General features: G+C 40.0%; 1 protein-coding gene across 14 annotated transcripts in view; it reads left to right on the top strand.

Annotated features, from left to right (window-relative positions):
* Positions 1 to 23148, top strand: part of CEP170 (centrosomal protein 170) — a 188873-nt gene that overhangs the window by 123871 nt on the left and 41854 nt on the right. For all 14 annotated transcript variants that reach the window (XM_043543338.1, XM_043543343.1, XM_043543345.1 and 11 more), the window contains 2 exons: positions 6229 to 6355; positions 15890 to 17767. In XM_043543338.1, the coding sequence (XP_043399273.1) occupies positions 6229 to 6355; positions 15890 to 17767 (2005 nt within the window). The remainder of the gene's footprint in view (positions 1 to 6228; positions 6356 to 15889; positions 17768 to 23148) is intronic.

The following is a 23148-nucleotide window of genomic DNA, read 5'->3' as shown; positions in this document are numbered from 1 at the left end:
TGCAAATAAGTTGTTTTTGGTTGCTAAGAAACTACTATAGCAGAATCTATCTTGTTTGGTGGTATGTTAGTTACTGTGAGATCATGATGTTGACATATGTCATATATCTAAAATGTATGCTTGAATAGTGACTGTGAGAATATTATTTTCATAATAATTATGCCATAAGCCAAAATACAGTAGTTGTTAAACAAGTTATTTTGTCCTGCTCCATTACTTTCAGCTGTAAATCCACTGACTTACTGTATTTTTTCCCCGTTTCCTTTTCTTCAGCTTTCAGCTCCCTTGTGTCCTCTCCACCTTCCAATACTATCTAAAGAGAGGGACGAATAACTGCACACATGGCCAATTGTTGTGTGTGTAATGTTCTCTGTGCTTGAGTTTCTAGGCTGGTCTTAGTTGATTTGCAGATAAAAGGGGATTATACCACAGTTATAATATGTATCTGATTTTAACCAATGCCAAAAGATACAGAATGAAGACTGACACTGTCTCTTAAACTGACTCCATTATGTCTGTTCGTTTGATTACCTCACGCTGAATCCTCAGCTGTGACCAGGGAATGTTGAGCACAGCTGAATAAGGAGCTGCAAAGGAATTGTTTATGGCTGCATACTCTTGGGGCTGTCGGCCATCCCCAGCTTGGTTTAGAGCAGCTTCAGAGCTGCTCCAAACTGTGCCAGTTAATAACTCTCTTCTAGGGGCCATAATGTTGGCCGGGGATCAGTCTCATCGCCTGTAACTCCAAACAGGTTCAAACTCCATCTGTGCTGGAGTGGTCAGGAGAGGCTGGCATAGAGTCACCTATGTTGCTAAATGCCAGTTATGGATTCGCTCCTGTACAGGAATCCTCACCTGCCTGGTTAGGGCAGGTTTAAATCCCGTTCATGCTGCTGGAGTTTTAAAGTTTGGGTGTACTTTGGTTTGCAATATCAGATTGTCTCTTGATAGTCAGAATGCTTAGTAGAACTAGTAGGTTTGTAAATGTTTGGTGGAGATGGAGGGCTTTTGGCACAGCTTTATTTATGAGGGTATTCCAAGCCACAAAGGGTGATATCAGAGAAGGTGCAAAGTCACGAGAGGGTAAAGAATGCCAAGAGAATTGTCATAAGAGCATCTTGGATATACTGAATAGAGTCAGAATGAATGCAGGAAGAGATGAAGACAGATGTAGTTGGGGAAGGAGTTAAGGAAGGCTTTGAAAGTAGAAGTAGATTATACTTAAGCAAAAGAAAAAGAGAAGCTAGTTCAAATTCAAGCATCTGGAGGATGGGAATATGATCATGGCAATTTTTGGATGAATTAGAGAGAGGATTTCAGTATTTAACGAATAAAGTTACCAGAATACATACTAAAACTGTTTTGGTATTAGAGAGGAAAAAATAAACATATGTTTTGGAGACATAGTTAAAGAGGCAGGATGAGACAAGGACCAAGACAGGGGTGGGCAAACTTTTTGGCCCGAAGTTCACATTGGGGTTGCGAAACTGTATGGAGGGCCAGGTAGGGAAGGCTGTGCCTCCCTAAACAGCCTGACCCCCGCCCCTAACCACCACCCCCCGGGACCCCACCGCCTATCCAACGCTTCTTGTCCCCTGACTGCCCCAACCCCTATCCACACCCCGGCCCCCTGACAGGCCTCTCCGGGACCCCACCCCCATCCAACCCCACCTGCTCCTTGTCCCCTGACTGCCGCCGGGATCCCCTGCCCCTTATCCAACCCTCCTTCCCCACCCCTTACTATGCTGCTCAGAGCAGCAGGAGCTCACCTCCCGAACGAACAGAGCCAGGTGCGCTGCCCACATAGCAGTGTAGCTGCAGGGGAGGGGCCGGGAGTTCAGGGGCCGAGCAGGACGGTCCCGCGAGCCGTAGTTTGCCCACCTCTGGACCAGGATATGAGAGTAGAATGAAAAGGAGAAGGGGGGCAGGGGGGCTGGAAATAACACATGTTGCAAATCTGGGTGATTGAAAGGATGAAAGTGGTGTCAGTAGTCATGCAGATGGTGAAGAAAGATTTTTGGGTGGAAAGATAATTTTGGTTTTAGATGTGTTAAGTTTGAAGTGCCTGTGATACATCAACAAGAAAATATACATCCAAATGAAGGTGTGGAATTAGTACCTTTTACTGAGGAGATTAGCAACCTTGTTTTCCATGGCAATAATTAAATATTCTGAGATTGGCTGAAATTGAGGGAGTGAATGGAACAAAATAAAACAGAATGGAGTGAGTGAAAGATTTGGATTGATTATATATAGTTCTTTGACTTCTTAACTTAAAGCTATTGCAGCTTAGTTCGTAATTATTGAATAAATAATGAACTGCTCATCCTCCGATTCCAACCATTCAATAAAAATATTTTAAAACACTCGTATTTTCTGTATTAAACAGCAGCCACTTGCCACCAGAAGTCAGCATGATTTAAGGAAAAAAGCTAATGAAATTAGTTAAAACATTTAAGAGCGTAATTATTGGGGAAATTAACAAGGTAAATTTTTTTATGAATTTGATTAATGTGAATACTTAACCAGTTTGAGATTAGGATTTATCTCTTTCACCCACACTTTGCACGTAATTTTCAGCAGATTACTTCAGACTAACCACAGTTTTGTAATATTTTACTTTGATACTAACATCATAAAATTTGTCTCTGCTCTTTTACTTCATGTTTTTCTTTTACTTTTTGCAAAAAATGGAAGCAGTCTTGTTAAAATTTTGGTACTCTACCTTCATGTTCACATGCACCAGTTTGTTGATATCATGGTCTTGTGCTGCTCTGAATCCCTATGTTCACTTTTTGTGCTCGCGTAAAGTAATAGTATACAGCTAGTAAATATTCTGAGATGTGAGTAAATATATTCTGTATGACTACTTAGCATATTGCATCCGTATTAGGTAGAACAAATGAATCACCATGTTTCATACAAGTTTTATTTTTATCATTTATACTTGCTTTGCATTAACTCCTTGACCCTTCAAAACAAACCATTTGGATGTCAGTAAATTCTCTGATCCATTCCTATAGCCAAAGCACTCAGCCTGGAATCTCTGGTAGTTACTTTTTTTCCCTTTTGGTGAAAAGAACTGCTCTGGCATGATTTAAGGTGTTCTACGTTATGTACTGAAGGAGTTTTTCAGTCATGTCCTTTAAACTTGAAGCATGTCCGTAGCAACCCTTTGGTGTACAGTCCATAAATCTTACCTGAAGATATGCTGCTCTCTATGGAGTTTGGAGCTAAAAGTCACAGTAAGGGGTTATTTGATGCTCCAGTTCATTGGGGATGGAGGTAAAAGGAGTGAATAAGGGAAAGTTGGGTCAACATGAATAGCTTGAGCGATCAAAGTCTCAAATTTAAATCTGAAACTGTCTGAAAGACTAGTGTGGATTTGGAAACTCCTTATGCAATATAAGGTGATGCTCAGAGGATATCTCGGTGATTTGGAAGTCTGAGAGGCTGTTGGTATGACTTCTTATAGGAATAACTATAGGTTAGGATTGGTAACTTTAGTTTTTTGATATATGTGTGCGTCGTAAGTCTTGTCCTATTGGATGTTTTCTACCATGGTAATGTATGTTAGACTTAAAAATAAAGCAATTTTGTAACTTTAACTTTTGGTAAGCTTTAAGAAGGAGGTGAAGCTGCCTAATGTGATGCCTTCACAACACAATACTATAGCAGGGGTTTGGCAACATAACCTGTAGCCCCGAATACTACATAAAAAGTAGGGGTTATATTTTGGCAGCGTACCTAATTTAATTGTCTTCTGAAAGTAAAATATAAAGCTCCCTTGTTACAATTAATTTTGGGGTCTGCGAAAACTGACCATAATATCCTATTCCACAAACTGATAGAGTTCAGACTTCAGATAAAGGTGATTAAATTCCTGGGTTTATGGAGAGTAAAAGCTGAGCTACTCAGATTTCCCTTTAGCATATGGTTCACAAGTGGTTAATTGGGCTCTACATCATATTTTGGCAGGAGTTCGTGTTGTAATAAAAATGATACTGTTTGTTAATGGGAACAGGAGAAAATGAAGTAAATAAAGTTTAGGGTAAACCAAAGAGGAAGATGAATCTTTAGATGTTAACAAAAGTCTCTTCAATTAGTCTTTAAATACTGCAAGTTCTTTATATAATTCAATACAATATATGAACTATTGTAGAAAGGGCTGTCATTCTTCTTGCCAACATTTTCTTCTCCATTGTGGCCAGTAATATACACAATTAAAGTAAATGAAAAATTGCCTTAATTTTCTATAAGTAGAACTGAAACTCGTAACATTTGATTTTGAAAAGTGAATTCAAATTGCTGAAGTTTGTCTAATGGCAAAGATCAGGCTGATGGGTTCCTCCTGCATTTCACATTCCTAAAATAGTGTTGGAAGCTAGATTCATAACATTCTTTGCACTCTTTTGTGTTAGTGATGTCACCGTAGGGGCAATTCAGTACCCTGAATTCAAATCTTGACAATTGAATGAGAGAATGATTTTCAGTTGTTTTGTTCTTTAAAATGTATTATTTCTATGTGTGAAGTCTAACCATGTAAATGATTTGGGGTTTTAAACATTTGAAGAAGAATTGAGTGGATGGGCTGACTCAGAATTGTTAACAGAATATAGAACCTTTCACTTTAGACACTCAATAAAATAGTTTGCTGATATTTGCTAATGTCTCAGGACTGTCAGATGATTTAGATGAAATATGTAGCAATCTTAGTCCAGTTCCTAGTGGGAAAATGACCATCACAATAGACCCTAACTGACACTCTGATTGGAAGTGCCAAGAATTCAGTGGACAATGGAGATTCAGCTAAATTCTCAAGAGTGCAGGTAGCTGATCCAGATTCTTCATGAGGTACATTTGTGGGTGTCTCAGTTCCTCTACCTTAATCTATGATTACCACTGTTGTCTAGCTGGAGTTGCCCAGCTTCCCTGGAGTTGTAAATTGTCAGTAAAATTGTTCTTTTAGACTCTTAAAGATGAATTCCCTGCACACAATTCCCTCTCCCCCTCCCCTTTTATCCATCCTATTAGTCTTCATTAACTTCAGTAGAGCCTTTGGAGATATGATTTTTGTTTGTTTAGTGAATGAGTGAGATGCACAGACAGTGATGCTGTGGTATGTTAGATGAAATAGCAGTATTATAGTTGCATATTTAGAGACCTTTTCCAGAATAATCTTAAATTATACAACAGTAAAATTAAATTGAGTCCTATAATTCAACACATAGACATAAGGACATGTCCTGTATATAAGCCTAATTTTAAAAGTCTAAATTTTGATTAAAAAGGAAAGCTAAGTAAATAGAAATCAAAGCTATTCAAGCATAGTTTCTCTCAGGATACTATCTTTTATGACCCTGTTCTTTCCAGATCATTGATTCCTTACAATTGACAACAGTGATACCTCTAAGACAATCCTGGTTATCTTGTAAACCCAATCGTTTAATTTTTATCCAAACTAAAAAATGTCCTCAGCTTTCTTTGTCTTCGCTACTAAAATGCAATTATCTTTTGATTCATACATGAAGCTATATTATTAGACTTTAATGATACACTGTATTTATAATTTACAGAGCCAGATACCTTTTCCAGTCACTTCACATTTTCATGTTGAAATACAGTTCCAGACACCTTTATCTTCAGACAGTTATGTTTACATATGCTACTAATACCCTATATTTTTTGAAGTACTCCAAGTTATCTGGCTTCTACAATCCTTAAACTAGTCTTCCAGTCAGGGTCAATTTAATAGCTTCCCTTTTACTCTGGAGAAAATATCTGCCTTGCCCTTTCGTGTTTTTTTTTTTCCCCCTGGAAAAAATATAATTTTTGAGTGGTTAAAGCCTTCTGCTAGCTCTACCTTTTTCAACAACTTCCTCTAAGTTCAGGAATGAAATAATCTCATTTCACCTAGGCATATATTCTTCCCATAGTATATATTGTTTGAATGTTCATCGCAGTAGAAAAATGTTGGGAACCACTGCCCAACCTGTAGTTGTTCTGCATCTGTCTAGAGCAATAAAGGATTTAAGACTGTCAATCCAGTATTAACATTAGGATTCTCCAAAATAAATTGAAATTGAGTTCCTTTAATATTTGCACTTTATGAAAATAATTAAGATTTCAGACACATCTGAGTTTTGATAATATAACAGTTTATCAACTTTATATCACATATTTTTAAGCAAAATCTGCTGTTTCTTGTCCTATTCCTTTTTTTCTCAGGAAGGCTCTGCTGCATCTGGAAATAAGCGTTGGGTGTCCCAGTGGGCTAGTTTGGCTGCTAATCATACACGACATGACCACGATGACCTGAGGTTGGAGTCCTCTGCACCTGCTCCTCTAGAAAATGGTAGGATAAGTTGTTGTCATCTTAATATCTGTAGCAAAGACTATATGGAAGCGAAGGACTTAGTTACACAACTAGACAAATAGTTTAGTTATCACCAGTACAATAGATTCATCATCAGTTATATTTCTGTTAAGACTTTAAAAACAACCAAAAAAAAAAGCCCCTCGTAATTATATTTTAGTGTGATATTGAATTAGTCTTTATATTAGGGCTGTCAATTAATCACAGTTTTAATCACGCTGTTAAACAATAGAATACCAATTGAAATTTATTAACTATTTTTGGATGTTTTTCTACCTTTTCAAATATAACGATTTAAATTACAATATAAATTTAAATATAAAGTGTACAGTGCTCACTTTATATTATTTTTATTACACTGTATGTGCATTGTAAAAATGATAAAAGAAATCGTATTTTTCAGTACACCTCAGACGAGTACCTTAATGCAATCTCTTTATCGTGAAAATGCAACTTACAAATGTCAGTTATTTTTTTTGTTACATAACTTCACTCAAAATATAACATTACATAACAATGTAAAACTTTAGAGCCTACAAATCCACTCAGTCCTACTTCTTATTCAGCCAATCGCTAAGAAAAACAAGTTTGTTTACATTTATGGGAAATAATGCTGCCCATGTCTTATTTCAAATGTCACCAGAACAGGCATTCGCATGGCACTTTTGTAGCGAGCATTGCAAGGTATTTACGTGCCAGATATGCTAAACATTCGTATGCCCCTTCACGCTCCGGCCACCATTCCAGAGGACATGCTTCCATACTGATGAAGCTCGTTAAAAAAATAATGTGTTAATTAAATTTTGACTGAACTCTTTGGGGGAGAATAGTATGTCTCCTGCTCTGTTTTACTAGCATTCTGCCATGCATTTCGTATTCTAGCAGTCTCGGATGATGACCTAGCACATGTTGTTCATTTTAAGAACACTTTCACTGCAGATTTGGCAAAACGCAAAGAAGGAACCCAGGTGAGATTTCTAAAGATAGCTACAGTACTCAAACCAAGGTTTAAGAATCTGAAGTGCCTTCCAAAATCTGAGAGGGATAAGGTGTGGAGCATGCTTTCAGAAGTCTTAAAAGAGCAACACTCCGATGCGGAAACTACAGAACCCGACCCACCAAAAAAGAAAATCTAACATCTGCTCGTGGCATCTGACTTAGATGATGAAAATGAACATGTGTCAGTCCGCACTGTTTTGGATTATCAAGCAGAACCCATCATCAGCATGGACGCATGTCCTCTGAAATGGAGGCAGAAGCATGAAGGGACATACAAATCTTTAGCACATCTGGCATGTAAATATCTTGCAACGCCAGCTACAACAGTGCCATGCAAACACCCATTCTCACTTTCAGATGACATTGTAAACAAGAAGTGGGCAGCATTGTCTCCTGCAAATGTAAAGAAACTTGTTTGTCTGAGTGACTGGCTGAACAAGAAATAGGACTGAGTGCACTTGTAAGCTCTCAACTTTTACATTGTTTTATTTTTAATGCAATTATTTTCTGTACATATTGCTACATTTGTATGTTCCACTTTCAATATTTGTAATCAAAAATAAATATAAACTGAGCACTGTAGTCTTTGTATTCTGAGTTGTAATCAAAATCAATATATTTGAAAATGTAGAAAATAAATGGTATTCTATTATTGTTTAACAATGCAATTAATCGCAATTCATTTTTTTAATCTCTTAACAGCCCTACTTTATATTAATGATAAAATAGGCCGAACACTATAAAAAGAGTTTATTGGTACCGATATTGGGAAAATACAAAAGGAGATATTCATTTAAGCTTCCATTTGGATACGCTTGTCAAATCTTTTTATTAGTACAGTATATATCCCTTCCCCTTGAGCTTTAGTGGACTGAACGATAAACAATCAATCTGAAACTTCAACTGTACAATCCAGCTAAACATTCTAAGCATAATTTGATGTTGCTATCATCAGAATCCCTATGCAGTTACCAAACCACATTATCCTGTCACTTCTGAGTGGCAAGTGTTCAGGCTCCCTCCTTCTTTTATTAACAACTTTGCCAGACTTGTTTATTTGAATATGCTGTTCCTTATGTTGTGCATTAAAATGTATATCTGACTGTGAAGGAGGTGATCCCTTTGTTTACTTTCTCTTCTTTTCATCTTTATTTGTAAAGGTTCAATGCAGAACACAGGGTTGATTATTTAAACACAGATACTTGAAAACCGAAGGTTCTAAGTGCAAGGTTTATAAGGTTATAAATGTAAAATTCTGTCCAGGTTTCTTTTTGTTCTTTGTTTTATGGTGCTAGCACAATTGAGGCCTCATCCGTGACTAGAGCTCTTAAACGCTGTGATGATAATGATGTGTTTAAATTCTTACGGTAAATATTACATATTTATGTATGCATTACTAGAAAATGGACTGGAAATCACAGAACGATATAGTCTCACTGAGTTTTCCAACTATTGAAATGAGCATACTGTTAATTGACTAGGAACTCATTAGCTACGACTCCAGTGCTTTAGCTGTGTTGCTGTCCTGCAATCCAGGCATGTCTTTTTTTTTTTTTTTTTTTTTGTCGTTCATGACAACTTCGTTGCTAGTGACACAGAAATGAATGTAATATCAAAATTCCACTCTAAAGCAATGCTGCTTTCCCAAAGGCACAGTATTCTCCTGCAATCATGGTGGCTGCAATGCAGGGATAATGTCTTGGAGGAATTTTCTGCTGGGTTAATTTAGGAGTTAGTGTGCATGACTTCATTATGAAAAATGTCTGACTTCTTTGGTCTCAGATAACTACAGAAAGATATTAAAAATAGAAGTATTTAGCACCTGGTATTCCACAACACACGCTACCAGCAACTAGCACATTTGCAAAGGGTAGTGTCCAGAGAGCTGTTACTGGAAATGCTGAGTTAAATGAATATTTCTCTCTACTTTTACTGTAGTTAATATTTATTGTAGAAATGTCTAAATATATATTCTTCTTTGAGTGCTGCTCCCTATGAGTCCAGAAATTTTTCAGCATCCATTGACCCACATATACACAGTGGCTTCCCTCATACTCAAAGGGTAGAAGAGGCAGTAGAAGAGGATCGATGTCTCTCCAGTTCCTTCTTGCCGCCCCATGGCCTGAGTCAGAATCATGTCTTCCTTCACTCCGTGCATTACCTGTAAAGTAAACTCATTGTAAATAGTTCTAAATTTTAGCTTAGTAGTTATAGTTAGTATACCATTCGGGGGAAATCCTCCCCAGTCCCAAAACTATGCACCTGCAGAAATGTTGGAGATTTTTTCCCCGCTGTCGTACCCACAGGGATGGCTCAAACACCTTCTATCACCACACTGCACGCTGGTAAAAGAGAGCGGAGCTGCCCCCGACGCACCTCAGTTCCTTCTTACCCCCAGTGACAGTTGTCAGAACAATCCAGACTTGTTAATTCATGTGCTTTCCTCTCTCCTTTCTCTATAAAGATCCTATTTGTTGTAGATTAGTGGTTTCTTAGTTATAGTTAGTTTAGACAATTTTAGTGCTAGGTTTCCATTTTGGGGATTTTTTTTGACCACTTTTTATCTTTTGGTACCAATATCAGTGCCAGAACAGTGCCTCATTCAGTGGGATTTAAGTCCTCCTGGACCTGTGCAAAGTCCATACTAGTCAGCAATCCACATCTGGCCTGCTTAAAATGTTTGGGGGAATCCCATGTTAGTAACAAATGTTACATTTGCAAAGATTCAAGCCCTGCTAAAAAAAAAAACAGGGTGGGGAGGCTTGTGTGCTTGCCTAAGGACGCAGCACTTTGACCCCTGTTGGAATTATCACATGGAGAAATTGCCCCAAGTTTATCAACTTCGATACAGGGCGCTTCATTGGAGATGCTGTCTGGTCCTCAGGATCATTCCCTCGAACTGAAGAAAAGGCTTAGGCCTTTCTCAAGTTCAGTTCCTTGCTCAACTGAGTCAGTCCTGAAGCCAGACAGAGGCAGACACTCGAAGTGTTCAGGGGAGAGACCCTGCTGGAACGCTTTGTCTCCCGAGAGGATTGTCACCTCCAGAGTCTGTGCCAGGTCTGTCGAGGTCATCCCCTGAAAACTCTCAGCTAGGAACAATTACCTGGCTAAGTGGAAGCACTTCAGCAGAAGTGAGCACCCCGGACTATCTTCTAGAGCTAAAACAGAGTTTGACTATTAGATGTACAAGGATGTATATGACGGTTATTTCAGCCTTCCACATCTTGATGGATAATAGATCCCTTTTCTCAACCCATTGTCACCTGATTCCTGAAGGGCTTGGTCAGATTATAGCCACATATATGAGACCCCATCCCTCAAGATCTGAATTTAGTCCTAACAAAATTGATAGGATCTCCCTTCAAGCCCCTTGCCACTTTTTCCCTCCTTCAGCTTTCCATGAAGGTAGCATTTTTGGTGACTATTACCTCAGGCAGAAGGGTGGGCAACTTGAGAGCTTTGGTACAGGTTTTTATATGGATAAAGTTTATATCCACCATCGCCCAAAATTTCGCATGAAAGTAGTCTTTAATTTCCATGTTAACCCAGCAATTTATTTGCCCACATTCTTTCCAAAACCCCATGTGCATAGGGATGAGGAAAAGCTTCACACAGCTGTGAGAAGGGTTTTAGCTTTCTACCTGGAGTGGGCTAAATCTTATTAGATCTTCTGTTCAGTGGTTTGTTGCAGACAGACATAAGGGCCAACCAGATTCCACTCGGAGAATCTCAACCCAGATCTCTTAGTGCATTCGTTTATGCTAGCAACTGGCTAATACAATCCCGCCAGCTAGAGTGTTGACACATTCTACTCGAGTGCAGGCAGCTTTTGCAGCTTTCTTGGTGCAAGTGCTGATCACAGACATTTGTAAAGCAGCAGCCTATTCATCACTCCACACTTTTGCTTCTCATTATGGCATTCTCTGTCAGTCCAGTTTCAGATGGATCATCTTATGATCACTCTTCAGGTAGGCTCCGAACCCACCTCCATGTATGTTTGCTTGTGAGTCACTTACAGTGGAATGGACATGTGCAATCACTCAGAGAAGAAAGAAGGGTTACCTACCTTTCTATAACTGTTCTTAGAGATGTGTTGCACATGTGCGTTCAATGACCCGCCCACCTTCCCCTCTCTGTCAGAGTCTGTCCGGAACAAAGGAACTGAGGGAGGATCAGGGCAGCTTTGCTTTTATAGCAGCACACAGTGGTGCATAGCGACAGGGAACCACCCCAGTGGCTACCACTGAGGGGAAAAAATCTTTGAAATCTGTGCATCGGGCACGTGCACACCTAAATTGGAATGGAAATGTGCAGCACATCTCAAAGCACAACAGTTATGGAAAGGTAAGTAACTGTTTTTTTCACCCCAATAATCTTTATGGTAGGCTATTACTGTTCCAGGGTGAGCTGTACTTTTGATCCCTCACTCAGTTTCTCTATGCACATTTTTTCAAAGTGACAGGTCTGCACCACCCGTACTTCTCTCAGGATGAAATCCTTTTAGACTGGGTCCCCAGGTCATGGCACCCCTGTTAAAAACTGCATGCTCAGAAGGTCCAAATCGATTTTGGCCCCTCCATCCAGGAGCCTGAGACCAATATGAAAGCGCATTGACAGAGAACAGCTTGTTCCAAACAGAGTACTACTTATTTATCCACAGGAAAACAACAGGAGAAGCAATAATAGCAATGAAACAGCAAAACACCTATATGCATATTATCTTAACTAAACCTTTTCCTTACCTTGCAAGTTTAGGTAGTGCCCCCCCCCGACGCCCTTGGCTAGGGAGGCCACTTGTCCAGTATTGAGAGGTTTGTCCCCTGTCCAGTACAGGGACAAAATTGGATGGGGGATGCCATTTTTAAGAGCATGCTGCTCCACCCACCTCACCTGGCATGGGGTGGTCCTAAAAATAGTGGGACCTCTCCCCCCCCACCAGTCCAGCATGATTTTGTATGCTCTGCATGTGCAAGGTCATGCCAGTGGATGCAGGCCCATGCTGTTCCCAGAAGCACTGGAATATCTGCTATTCCAGAAATGTGTGAGTGTCCACCTTACCCTTGTTCAAGGCATTGCCCCTCCCCCCACCCCCGCAGCATTGGGGCTGAACAAGGTAGACTATGGTCTTGCAGCCTCTGCCTTTGTCTGATATCCTTCAGTTAGTATCTCTTCCCAATCACAGACAGTCTTTTATCCATTTCAAAGTCCCTCTGTCCTGGGACACCTGAACCTGGTCTCTCTCCCCGACTGGGATGGAGGCAGACTTCAGTAGTGGATTCATTATATTGTTCATTTGAGAGCAAGCAATTGGGGCTTTCTACAGCCATTGTCTTTGGGTGCCTGCAGACCAAAACTAAGATTGATTTAACCCTGTGTTAACTTTTAGTGAGCAACACCTTTCTGTCTTGGTATTTTGCAAGTTGACCACGCTCTTCTTTTCCTCCTATGTGGCATTGTCTACCCTGGGCAAATGTGTTGTATTAGAAATAGTATTAAATAGCACAACATTAAATACGATTTTGCCCACAGAGTGGACAAGGACATTTAAAAACATGTTAGTTGGTCATGGGAGGATCTCCAGTAATGGAGTCTTACATAAGTGAGGTGCTGATGGTTCTTATTCTCAGGGAGGCAGGGAAAGATGTTTAATGGAGGACTAAGCAGTGTCTGAAACAGGACTTTGAGTACTCTGGGGTTTCATAGAAAAAATATTTTTTCTACGTGGTTCCAGGCTGCAAGGCCAAATGACACAAAGCCCTCAAAGTACATATTCCAGCCAGCAATTGAGTCATAGAGGATCTCTTTATTACACAAAGCTGAGGGAAAAGGAGCTGGGGCAGATTCAGTCTTATCAGCTTGATGAGGCCACTACAGATAGAGACATTGATGGCTTCTTTTTGCATTAAGTGAAGTCAGCAAAAGTATCAAAATAGGGCAATATTAGTGAGCTGTTGAACTTCCGTGTTGGACAAGCTCACTTTTTATGCCTAAAAGCAGTGGAAATAAATGGATTTCTGACCATCTTCTGCAGAGCAATTTTGCACAACGTGTAGGACTGGAGGGAGTATAAACCTCAGAACGCCCACACAATTAAAGTACTGGAGTGGTAGGTCCCATCTTTCCTGTCATTATTCTCAGACTTACAGGGGTAAATCTTTTTTGTTTTTCTTACAGTTTTTTCTCTTTGGTTTTAAAAACATGAGCTACCAGCTTTGTGATCCTACCTGAGCCTAAAGACTGTAGCAGACTTCATGAGAGACGCTGTTTAAATTTAAGTAATTTGGAGTTTGCTAACGGCCTTTGAAGTTACTAGGTTCAAGAGGTATCAGGTTGTTTCAGCAATGCAGCTTTACAATTAATCATTGCCCTGAGAAAAGCAGATTTACTGTGCATTTACAACAGCCACAATATCATAACTTCTATAGTTGTTCGCAGTATTGTAGCCGTCAGTCTCATGATATCGGAGAGAGAGGCTTACACAGAGTTTGACAGCTTGTCCCTTTCGCCAACAGAAGTTGGTCCACCTTCTCTCTCTAACAACTCCTATAGTCTATTAAGAATCTGGGTCCTGCGGGGTGCCAGTAACATAAACAAAAGTCCTTAAACGTTTCATAGAATTAGAAATGTAAAGATGGAAAAGACCTGTTAGATCATCTAGACCAGGGGTGGGCAAACTTTTTGGCCCGAGAGCCACATCTGGTTGGGGAAATTGTATGCAGGGCCATGAATGTAGGGCTGGGGCAGGGGGTTGGGATGCAGGAGGGAGTGCGGGGTATGGGGGGGCTGTGGTGCGCAGGAAGGGGTTCAGGGCAAGGGGTTGGGGTGCAGGAGGGGGCTCTGGGCAGGGGCTTGGGGTGCAGGAGGGGTGTGGCAGGGGGATCAGGGCAGGGAGTTAGGGTGCGGGGGGGTGTGGAGTGTGGGAGGGGGCTCAGGTTAGGGGATTGGGGTGCAGGAGGGGTGTAGCAGGGGTTTCAAAGCAGGGGCTTAGGGGGCTCAGGGCAGGGGGCTGGGGTGCAGGAGAGGTTCGGGGTGCAGGCTCCGGCTCAGAGCCACTTACCTCAAGTGGCTCTGGGGTGGCAACGGCACGCAGTGGGGCTAAGGCAGGCTCCCTACCTGCCCTGGTCCCGTGCCACTTCTGGAAGTGGCCAGCATGTCCAGCAGTGGCTCCTGGGGGTGGGGCGGGGCAGGCGGCTCTGCCACACGCTGCCCTTGCCTGTGGGTACTATCCCTGAAGCTCCCATTGGCTGCAGTTCCCATCCAATGGGAGCTGTGGGGGGTGGTCCTTGCAGGCAAAGGCAGCACATGGAGCCCTCTGCTCTCCCCCTCCCCCAGGGGCTTCAGGGATGTGGTGCCGGCCACTTCCGGGAGCAGCGTGGGATCAGGGCAGGCAGGGAGCCTGCCTTAGCCCCACTGTGCCACAGGGCTGGCAATCCCACGAGCTGGATTGAAAGCCCTGACTGGCTGCATCCGACCCGCGGGCCATAGTTTGCCCGTCCCTGATCTAGATGCAGTGGATCTCCAGCTTTTTCATTCTGCAGACCACTTAGAATCCTAGAATCACAGAATATCAGGGTTGGAAGGGACCTCAGGAGGTCATCTAGTCCAACCCCCTGCTCAAAGCAGGACCAATCCCCAACTAAATCATCCCAGCCAGGGTTTTGTCAAGCCTGACTGTCTCCCATAGACCTACCTTCTTTCCCATCACCCAAATTCTACTCTGCTTGAATTTCAAATTGTTTAGTTGTGTATACAGCCAGGAAAGACTGAGGGCTACTGGTGGCCCATACTCAACAGTTTGAGAACCAATTTTCTGGTCTTAGATTTTCAATCTTGCGGTCATGAATGCAAGGTGGTTCACAAGTGGGTGACTGTTCGGTCACAGACAAAATTTGCCAGTTGTGGGAGGAAAATAAGCCTATTTGTTAGCAAGCAGATACCAGGACCAAGAGAGAAGAAGATTGCTCTCTCTCTTCATATTCCTGCCCTCCTCCCACTGTAGTTTTTCACCTCCTTTTCCCAACCATGCAACACACCAAGTTCCAGGGAAGATGCTGCTTAAAGATAACATGTAGTTCTGTGCATTTGGTTGTTAGGGGATCCCTGTATGAAACCACAGCTGACACACACAAGAATTCCATTACTTTGACAGATGTTCATTTCATATCAGTGCTTTGATGTGTGCTACAAAGGCTTGTCACAGAGTGAAATATTCCCTTGTTTGTATCAGAACCTTCATGTGCCATACTGTAGCATAAAAGTATTTTTATTAATAGATATTTTTCTCCAGTATCTTAAAATGTCTGTTATGTGATTAATAGATTGGTGAAAGTAATTGACTATTTTACATAATCTACTGTGTCGTGGTTTAGGAGGACTTTTAAATGTCATTTCACAAAAGACAAAGTTCCAGTTCTCTGTACTTTCTTAATTACCTCTGTGTAGCCTTAAGAATGCATGTTTCCATTGGCAGATTTAGTCACTCATTTCCAAGAGGTTTTTTCATTCTGTTTTTAGATACTGACATCAGTGAATCTGGTATTTCAGTTAGAAGTACTAGCTCAGCCACTTCTGTGACTAGCCAAGGCGAGCGAAAGAGGAGAACACTTCCACAGCTTCCAAAAGAGGAAAAATCCACTGAAAGTTCAAGAGCAAAGGTTACACCTCATCAGAGATCAGAGATAGGTGAAAAACAAGACACAGAACTTCAAGAGAAAGAAACTCCAACTCATGCATCCCAAAAAGAAATGCCACAAGATGCAGGTAGTAGGAGCATGGCTAAGGCAAACAGGACAATGAATGGCCTTTCTCCTAAACCTGGTGGAGACAACAAATTGTCTTCTCACCCCATTAGCTGCTCTTCTTCCAGTAAAGAGAAAAGTGAAATTGTCAGGGAAACTTCAGTTGTAAAGCAAGCTTTAGCTAAAATTCAACAGCAAGAACAAAAGGAGCAGGCACATAGGACTTCAACTAAAGTGTCTTCAGCTAAACTTATTGCCAGTAAAGTTGAGAAGGGTAGAGAGGAGACTCCGACTCCACATAAAATGTTGGATAATCATCAAGAAAAAGCCCCAGGACATTCTACAAGTAAAGCAGAAATGAAGATTGTACAAAGTGAAGGGAAAAGAAAAAAACCAGAGGAAATTATAAAAGGCCAAACTCCAAAAGGATTAGGAGGAGAGAAGAAAGAATCTTCAAAACCGTTAGTGAGACAAGGCAGCTTTACTATAGATAAACCTAGCACAAATATACCTATAGAACTTATTCCTCATATTAATAAACAAACTGGATCTACTCCCCCTTCATTTGCTTTTACCTCCACAAACAGAATACGTGAGAGAAGTGATTCTGTCGACACTGATTCTAGTCTGGATACAACACTTATTTTAAAAGACACAGAAGCAGTAATGGCGTTCCTTGAAGCTAAATTACGAGAAGAAAACAAAACAGATGAAGGACCTGAAACTCCTAGCTATAACAGAGATAATTCCATATCGCCCGAATCAGATGTAGACACCGCTAGCACAATCAGTCTGGTTACTGGTGACACTGAAAGAAAAACCACTCAAAAGCGAAAGAGCTTTACTACCCTCTATAAAGATAGATGTTCCACTAGTTCTCCTTCCAAGGATGTTTTAAAATCATCTTCTGCAACAAATGCTAGAGAAAAGATAGAAAAGAAAACTAAAAGCCGATCTTCAGATGCTGGTTCAAGAGCAGAGGGTCGTAAATATGTGCAACCCAGTGGAAGAATGAGGCAACCTTCAGTAGATTTAACAGATGATGACCAAACATCTAGTGTACCTCATTCTGCCATATCTGATATCTTGTCATCTGACCAGGAAACTTACTCTGGCAAATCACATGGAAGGGGTCATTTTACCTCTGCAGATGAACTCTTACATTCCAAAATGGAAGGCAGTAAGTCAGCTAAATCAAAGACCTCTCCTGTTACAACTGGGCAATCCAGTAAATCAACCACTCTTCCAAGGCCTCGTCCCACAAGGACTTCTCTCTTGCGCAGAGCACGACTTGGTGAAGCCTCAGATAGCGAACTTGCTGATGCAGATAAAGCTTCAGTGGCTTCTGAAGTGTCCACTACAAGTTCTACATCAAAGCCTCCATCAGGAAGGAGAAATATCTCCAGAATTGACTTACTTGCCCAACCACGCAGAACTAGGCTCGGTTCTTTATCAGCACGTAGTGACTCTGAAGCCACAATAACTAGAAGCACTGTCTCATCTCGTACTACAGAAGCCATCATTAGAAGTGGTGGAAGATTAACACCATCAGCAGATAGTAGTAAAGTTTCTGCTAGAACTAGAGCTAATAGCATTTCTCGACTTTCTGATTCTAAATCCAAATCATTGACCTCCGCCCATAATTCTCCATCAGGTATGTGAGACTATTTGGATTTAGTCTTTTTCAGTACTTGATATTTTGTTTATTTTCTTGGGCTTTCTCTTTTTATAAGTGTTAAACTAATGGTGCTTTATTATGAAGCATTAGCTCAAACTTTAGTTGAAGGAGTCCTCTTCTTTTGAGAAAGAAGCTCCAGTAGTTATCGTGGCAGATATTTTTTAATTTAATACAACGGACAAGAGATTTTAATTCCTTAGCCATTTGGTTTATAATTTTTACTGGAAACTTCTAACCAACTATAGTATCTGAGGTTCTCAAATGCTGCAGTGATTGGCGTAGTACAAAAATGTAGATAAACTAGGAACCTCTTTTGCTTAGGTCAGAATCTAAACGTTTAGAAGGTCAGCAGCACTGTTCAATGAGGTAAAAACTAGGAAATGTGTTTGAAAGTTTGTAAGTATGCAAAACTATATGTGCAGTCTGAGGAGGGCATGGAGCATCAACAAGATAAATGCAAGGTAATTTAAGATTTGCTTCTAAAAGTACAAAAGTGTAATTTAATTACAAAAAATACGAAGTAAGAAGTAACTAATAGAAATATACTTCTAAACACAAAAATACTGAATGAAATATTCCAACACTAAACGGCTTGTGTGTTATCCCAAATCTATTTCACTCTCAAGGGCTTCAGGCCTGTCCTAGAACAATTTCTGATACTTATTGCTATGTGAAAAGAGAGGATCTGTATTTACAGGGGCCAGATCTCTTCTTCCTCTCAGGTCACTTATTGTCAAAATTGTTGATTCAGCCTCTCTGACATCTCCCCTATTATTTAATATTTAAATGAAAAAATATTACAATTAATAGTTTTGAGCCTACCATTTTAACAGTAATCTTGTTAAAAACTGACATATGACAATGGAAGAAAAGGCAATATAAGAGATTGTTAGCTAGTTTTCAAGTATCTGAAACAACTAGTTAAACAACCTAAAGAAGAATGCTTATGTTTAAATGTCACCTTGTTTATCAGATTATTCATGGTAACTAGTGCTTTTCTCACCTTTTGAACTTTAATACTGCTGAGTACAGATTTTTCTTCAAAAGCACCAGATGACATATTTGTTGTACTTGAATGGCTTCTTTGCATTCACTGATGTGAAGGGTCATCAGTACAGTGTATTATACTTCCCATCTCCACCTGTTATACAAACATTTCTATATTTTTTTATACACTGACTATTTTTTTTATACAAACCAAGCTGTTTTGGCAAAACCATTGCCATTGCAGATATATAACTAGCATATTTAGTAGTTAGTAACGTCTGTTGTGCTGCTCATCAATATTTATTGCCTTGAGAGGTAATTACTGGTGAAATCACAGGTTAATTTAAGAGAAATCTATTCCTTGAACAATAAATCTTAACGTTCACTGTAATGTGAAGTCACATGTATTGTTATATTCTGAATGTTGTCTTCAGAAATACCAATAATCCTCATGAATTCAAGTGAAACAAACAAAAAAAATAATAATACCCCAAGCCATCTACCCTAATTGTGTACTTTAAAAGGGAGATGAAGGTATTTTTCCCAGCATATTATCTGTATGGCTATTTATATCGGGCACATTTAGTACTAATGGTTCAATCAGAATCTGAGATTTGTGTCCAGTCGACTGACTGTAACATCAGTTCAGGCAAAACAGTTACTTCTGAGGAGCCAGTTAGGTTGCATTAATTTACAAGGTTGATTTAATTAACATTAGTTATCATTATTCCATTAGCTATCATTATTCCATACCTGGTGGTATTGACCCTTGAAGAGGTAAACACTAGAAATTTCTTGTTTTGTCATATGATTGTGTTCTGTTTTCAACAAAAGCATGAGTCAGGAGGGGGTTTTTTTTGTGAAAATATGAACTACAATGTGCTTACTGACTTCCATATGACTGTTATAGTTAAGTATTCAGCTACTTTAACAATGGGGAATGCTTTAATGTGTTACAGCTCTCAATCCTGCAATGTGCTTGTTGATTTAACTGCATTCCATGGTCAGAACCTACTGCGGTTTTTGTAGAAAATATTCTCAGTTTCAAAGGGAAAAGCTGAAAAGTTTGCCACCTTATGAGCTATCTATCCCAAGCTAACCAAACAGATAAAAAGGGCACACCACCATTGTTTGGAACATTTGCAGTAGAAAGACTACGTCTCTTTAAAAAAACAAAACGTCATTATCAACACTAAAAGAAAAGAAGTATTTGTGGCACCTTAGAGACTAACAAATTTATTGTAGCTTACGAAAGCTTATGCTCAAATAAATTTGTTATTCTCTAAGGTGCCACAAGTATTCCTTTTCTTTTTGCGAATACAGATTAACACGACTGCTACTCTGAAACGTGTCATTATAAACACTAACATTTATGGAAAACAAAAGTTTCAGTGTAAAGTGTAAACAAATAAAAAAGCAGTTAACAAAACAGTCAAAGCCAATATCAGAGAGAAAATATGGTCTAATGAACACTTCAGGCACTATGTAATATCAATAAGGAATATACTGCTACTTGGGAGTTAGGAGTTATGGTTCCATTTGTAGCTGTTTCACAAACTTACTTTGTGACTTGTGGCCATGCTACTGTGAGCATGTGTACATTACAAAAATGTGTGTCTGTGTAGCTGTCCTGGTGTAACAGTCCATAATGTATACTGAACCCTAGTCACACTGTGCCTCTATTTGCCTCATTCTAAAATGGTGACAGTCATTGCCCACCTGAGCAAGTTGTTAGGACGCTTCATTCATTATTTTATTAATTTGTAAAGTCATTTAAAGACCATTAGAGGAAAGTGTTATATATAAGGAGTTGGAATTATCTTAAGCCCCAGTTGCAGAAACTATCTGAATCCTGCATCCCAAGCAAGGGGGAAAATTTGTAGGGAAGGGTTGCAGTGCAAGTTGAATGAGCAAGCATCTCAAACAGGTTGTTAAAAGAAAGCTTATAAAGAATGGAAGATGAGATGGATCAGCAAGGAAAGCTACCTCTTGGAGATCAGAAAGTGTAGGGGAAAAGTGAGAACTGCCAAAAGCCAAGCAGAATTGGACCTTTCAAAGGAAATTAAAACCAATAGTAAAAGGTTCTGTAGCCATATAAATAAAAAGAAAACAATTAAAGAAGAAGTGGGCCCGCTAAGTACTGAGGATGGAGTGAAGATTAGAGACAATCTAGGCATGTCCCAACACCTAAACATAAGAACATAAAAACGACCATATTGGGTCAGACTAAAGGTCCATCTATCCTAGTATCTTATCTTACGACAGTGGCCAATGCCAGGTGCTTCAGAGGGAATGAACAGAACTAGTAATCATCAAGTGATCCATTCCCTGTCACCCATCCCAGCTTCTGGCAAACAGCGGCTAGGGACACCATCCGTGCCCATCCTGGCTTATAACCATTGATGGACCTATCCTCCCTGAACTTCTCTAGGTTTTTTTAACCTTTTTTATAGTCAGACAAATACTTTGCCTCAGGTTTTAATAACCGTATGGAGGAGCTTGGGGTAGTGGCAGGGTGGCTAATGGAAATGAGGACATGGAGGTAGAAATTACCACATCTGATGTGGAAGTCAATTCTCAAGAAGTTTAGTGAGACCAAACTGGGGGACCCAGATAATCTCCATCCAAAAATATTAAAGAAACTGGTAGATGAAATTGCAAGCCCAATAGCAAAGATTTTTAATGATTCCATAAATACAGGGGGCATACCCTATGACTGGAGAAAACACATTGGGGAAGAAAACTACTAGAGCCTCCCCTGTGATAGTGCTTGGGTGTGCTATAGACTGCCGGGATCTAATTTGGATATGGATAGAGCCCTCTTTAATGTTTTTAATGAAGTAAATACTAATGGAAACTGTGTGATCATGGGAGACTTTAACTTCCTAGATATAGACTGGAGGACAAGTGCTAGTAATAATAATAGGGTTCATATTTTCCTAGATGTGATAACTGATGGATTCCTTCATCAAATAGTTGCTGAACCGACAAGAGGGGATGCCATTTTAGATTTGGTTTTGGTGAATAGTGAGGACCTCATAGAAGAAATGGTTGTAGGGGACAACCTTGGTTCAAGTGATCATGAGCTAATTCAGTTCAAACTGAATGGAAGGATAAACAAAAATAAATCTGTGACTAGGACTTTTTATTTCAAAAGCGCTGACTTTCAAAAATTAAGGAAATTAGTTACGGAAGTGGATTGGACAGAAGAATTTATGGATCTAAAGGCAGAGGAGGCCTGGGATTACTTCAAGTCAAAGCTGCAGAAGCTATCAGAAGCCTGCATCCCAAGAAAGGGGAAAAAATTCATAGGCAGGAGTTGTAGACCAAGCTGGATGAGCAAGCATCGCAGAGAGGTGATTAAGAAAAAGCAGAAAGCATACAGGGAGTGGAAGATGGGAGGGATCAGCAAGGAAAGCTACCTTATTGAGGTCAGGACATGTAGGGATAAAGTGAGAAGGACCTTGCAAAAGGAATTAAAACCAATAGTAAAAGGTTCTATAGCCATATAAATAAGAAAGAAAGAAAGAAAGAAAGAAAGAAGTGGGACCGCTAAACACTGAGGATGGAGTGGAGGTTAAGGATAATCTAGGCATGGCCCAATATCTAAACAAATACTTTGCCTCAGACTTTAATGAGGATCTTAGGGATAATGATAGCATGACAAATGGGAATGAGGATATGGAGGTAGATATTACTATATCTGAGGTAGAAGCCAAACTCGAACAGCTTAATGTGACTAAATTGGGGGGCCCAGATAATCTTCATCCAAGAATATTAAAGAAATTGGCACGTGAAATTGCAAGCCCATTAGCAAGAATTTTTAATGAGTTTGTAAACTCAGGGGTTGTACCGTATGACTGGAGAATTGCTAACATAGTTCCTATTTTTAAGAAAGGAAAAAAAAGTGATCCGGGTAACTACAGACCTGTTAGTTTGACATCTGTAGTATGCAAGGTCTTGGAAAAAAAAATTTGAAGGAGAAAGTAGTTAAGGACATTGAGGTCAATGGGACAAAATACAACATGATTTTACAAAAGGTAGATCGTGCCAAACCAACCTGATCTCCTTCTTTGAGAAAGTAACAGTTTTTTTAGACAAAGGAAATGCAGAGGATCTAATTTACCTAGATTTCAGTAAGGCATTTGATACGGTGCCACATGGGGAATTGTTAGTTAAATTGGAAAAGATGGAGATCAATATGAAAATTGAAAGGAATTGGTTAAAGGGGAGACTACAGCGGGTCATACTGAAAGGTGAACTGTCAGGCTAGAGGGAGGTTACCAGTGGAGTTCCCCAAGGATCGGTTTTGGGATCAATCTTATTTAATCTTTTTATTACTGACCTTGGCACAAAAAGTGGGAGTATGC

Source organism: Chelonia mydas, chromosome 3 (genome assembly GCF_015237465.2).
Source record: "Chelonia mydas isolate rCheMyd1 chromosome 3, rCheMyd1.pri.v2, whole genome shotgun sequence".
NCBI classification, from domain to species: domain Eukaryota; kingdom Metazoa; phylum Chordata; order Testudines; family Cheloniidae; genus Chelonia; species Chelonia mydas.
Note: the sequence above shows the minus strand (reverse complement) of the source record. Positions and strands in the feature narration are given on the sequence as shown.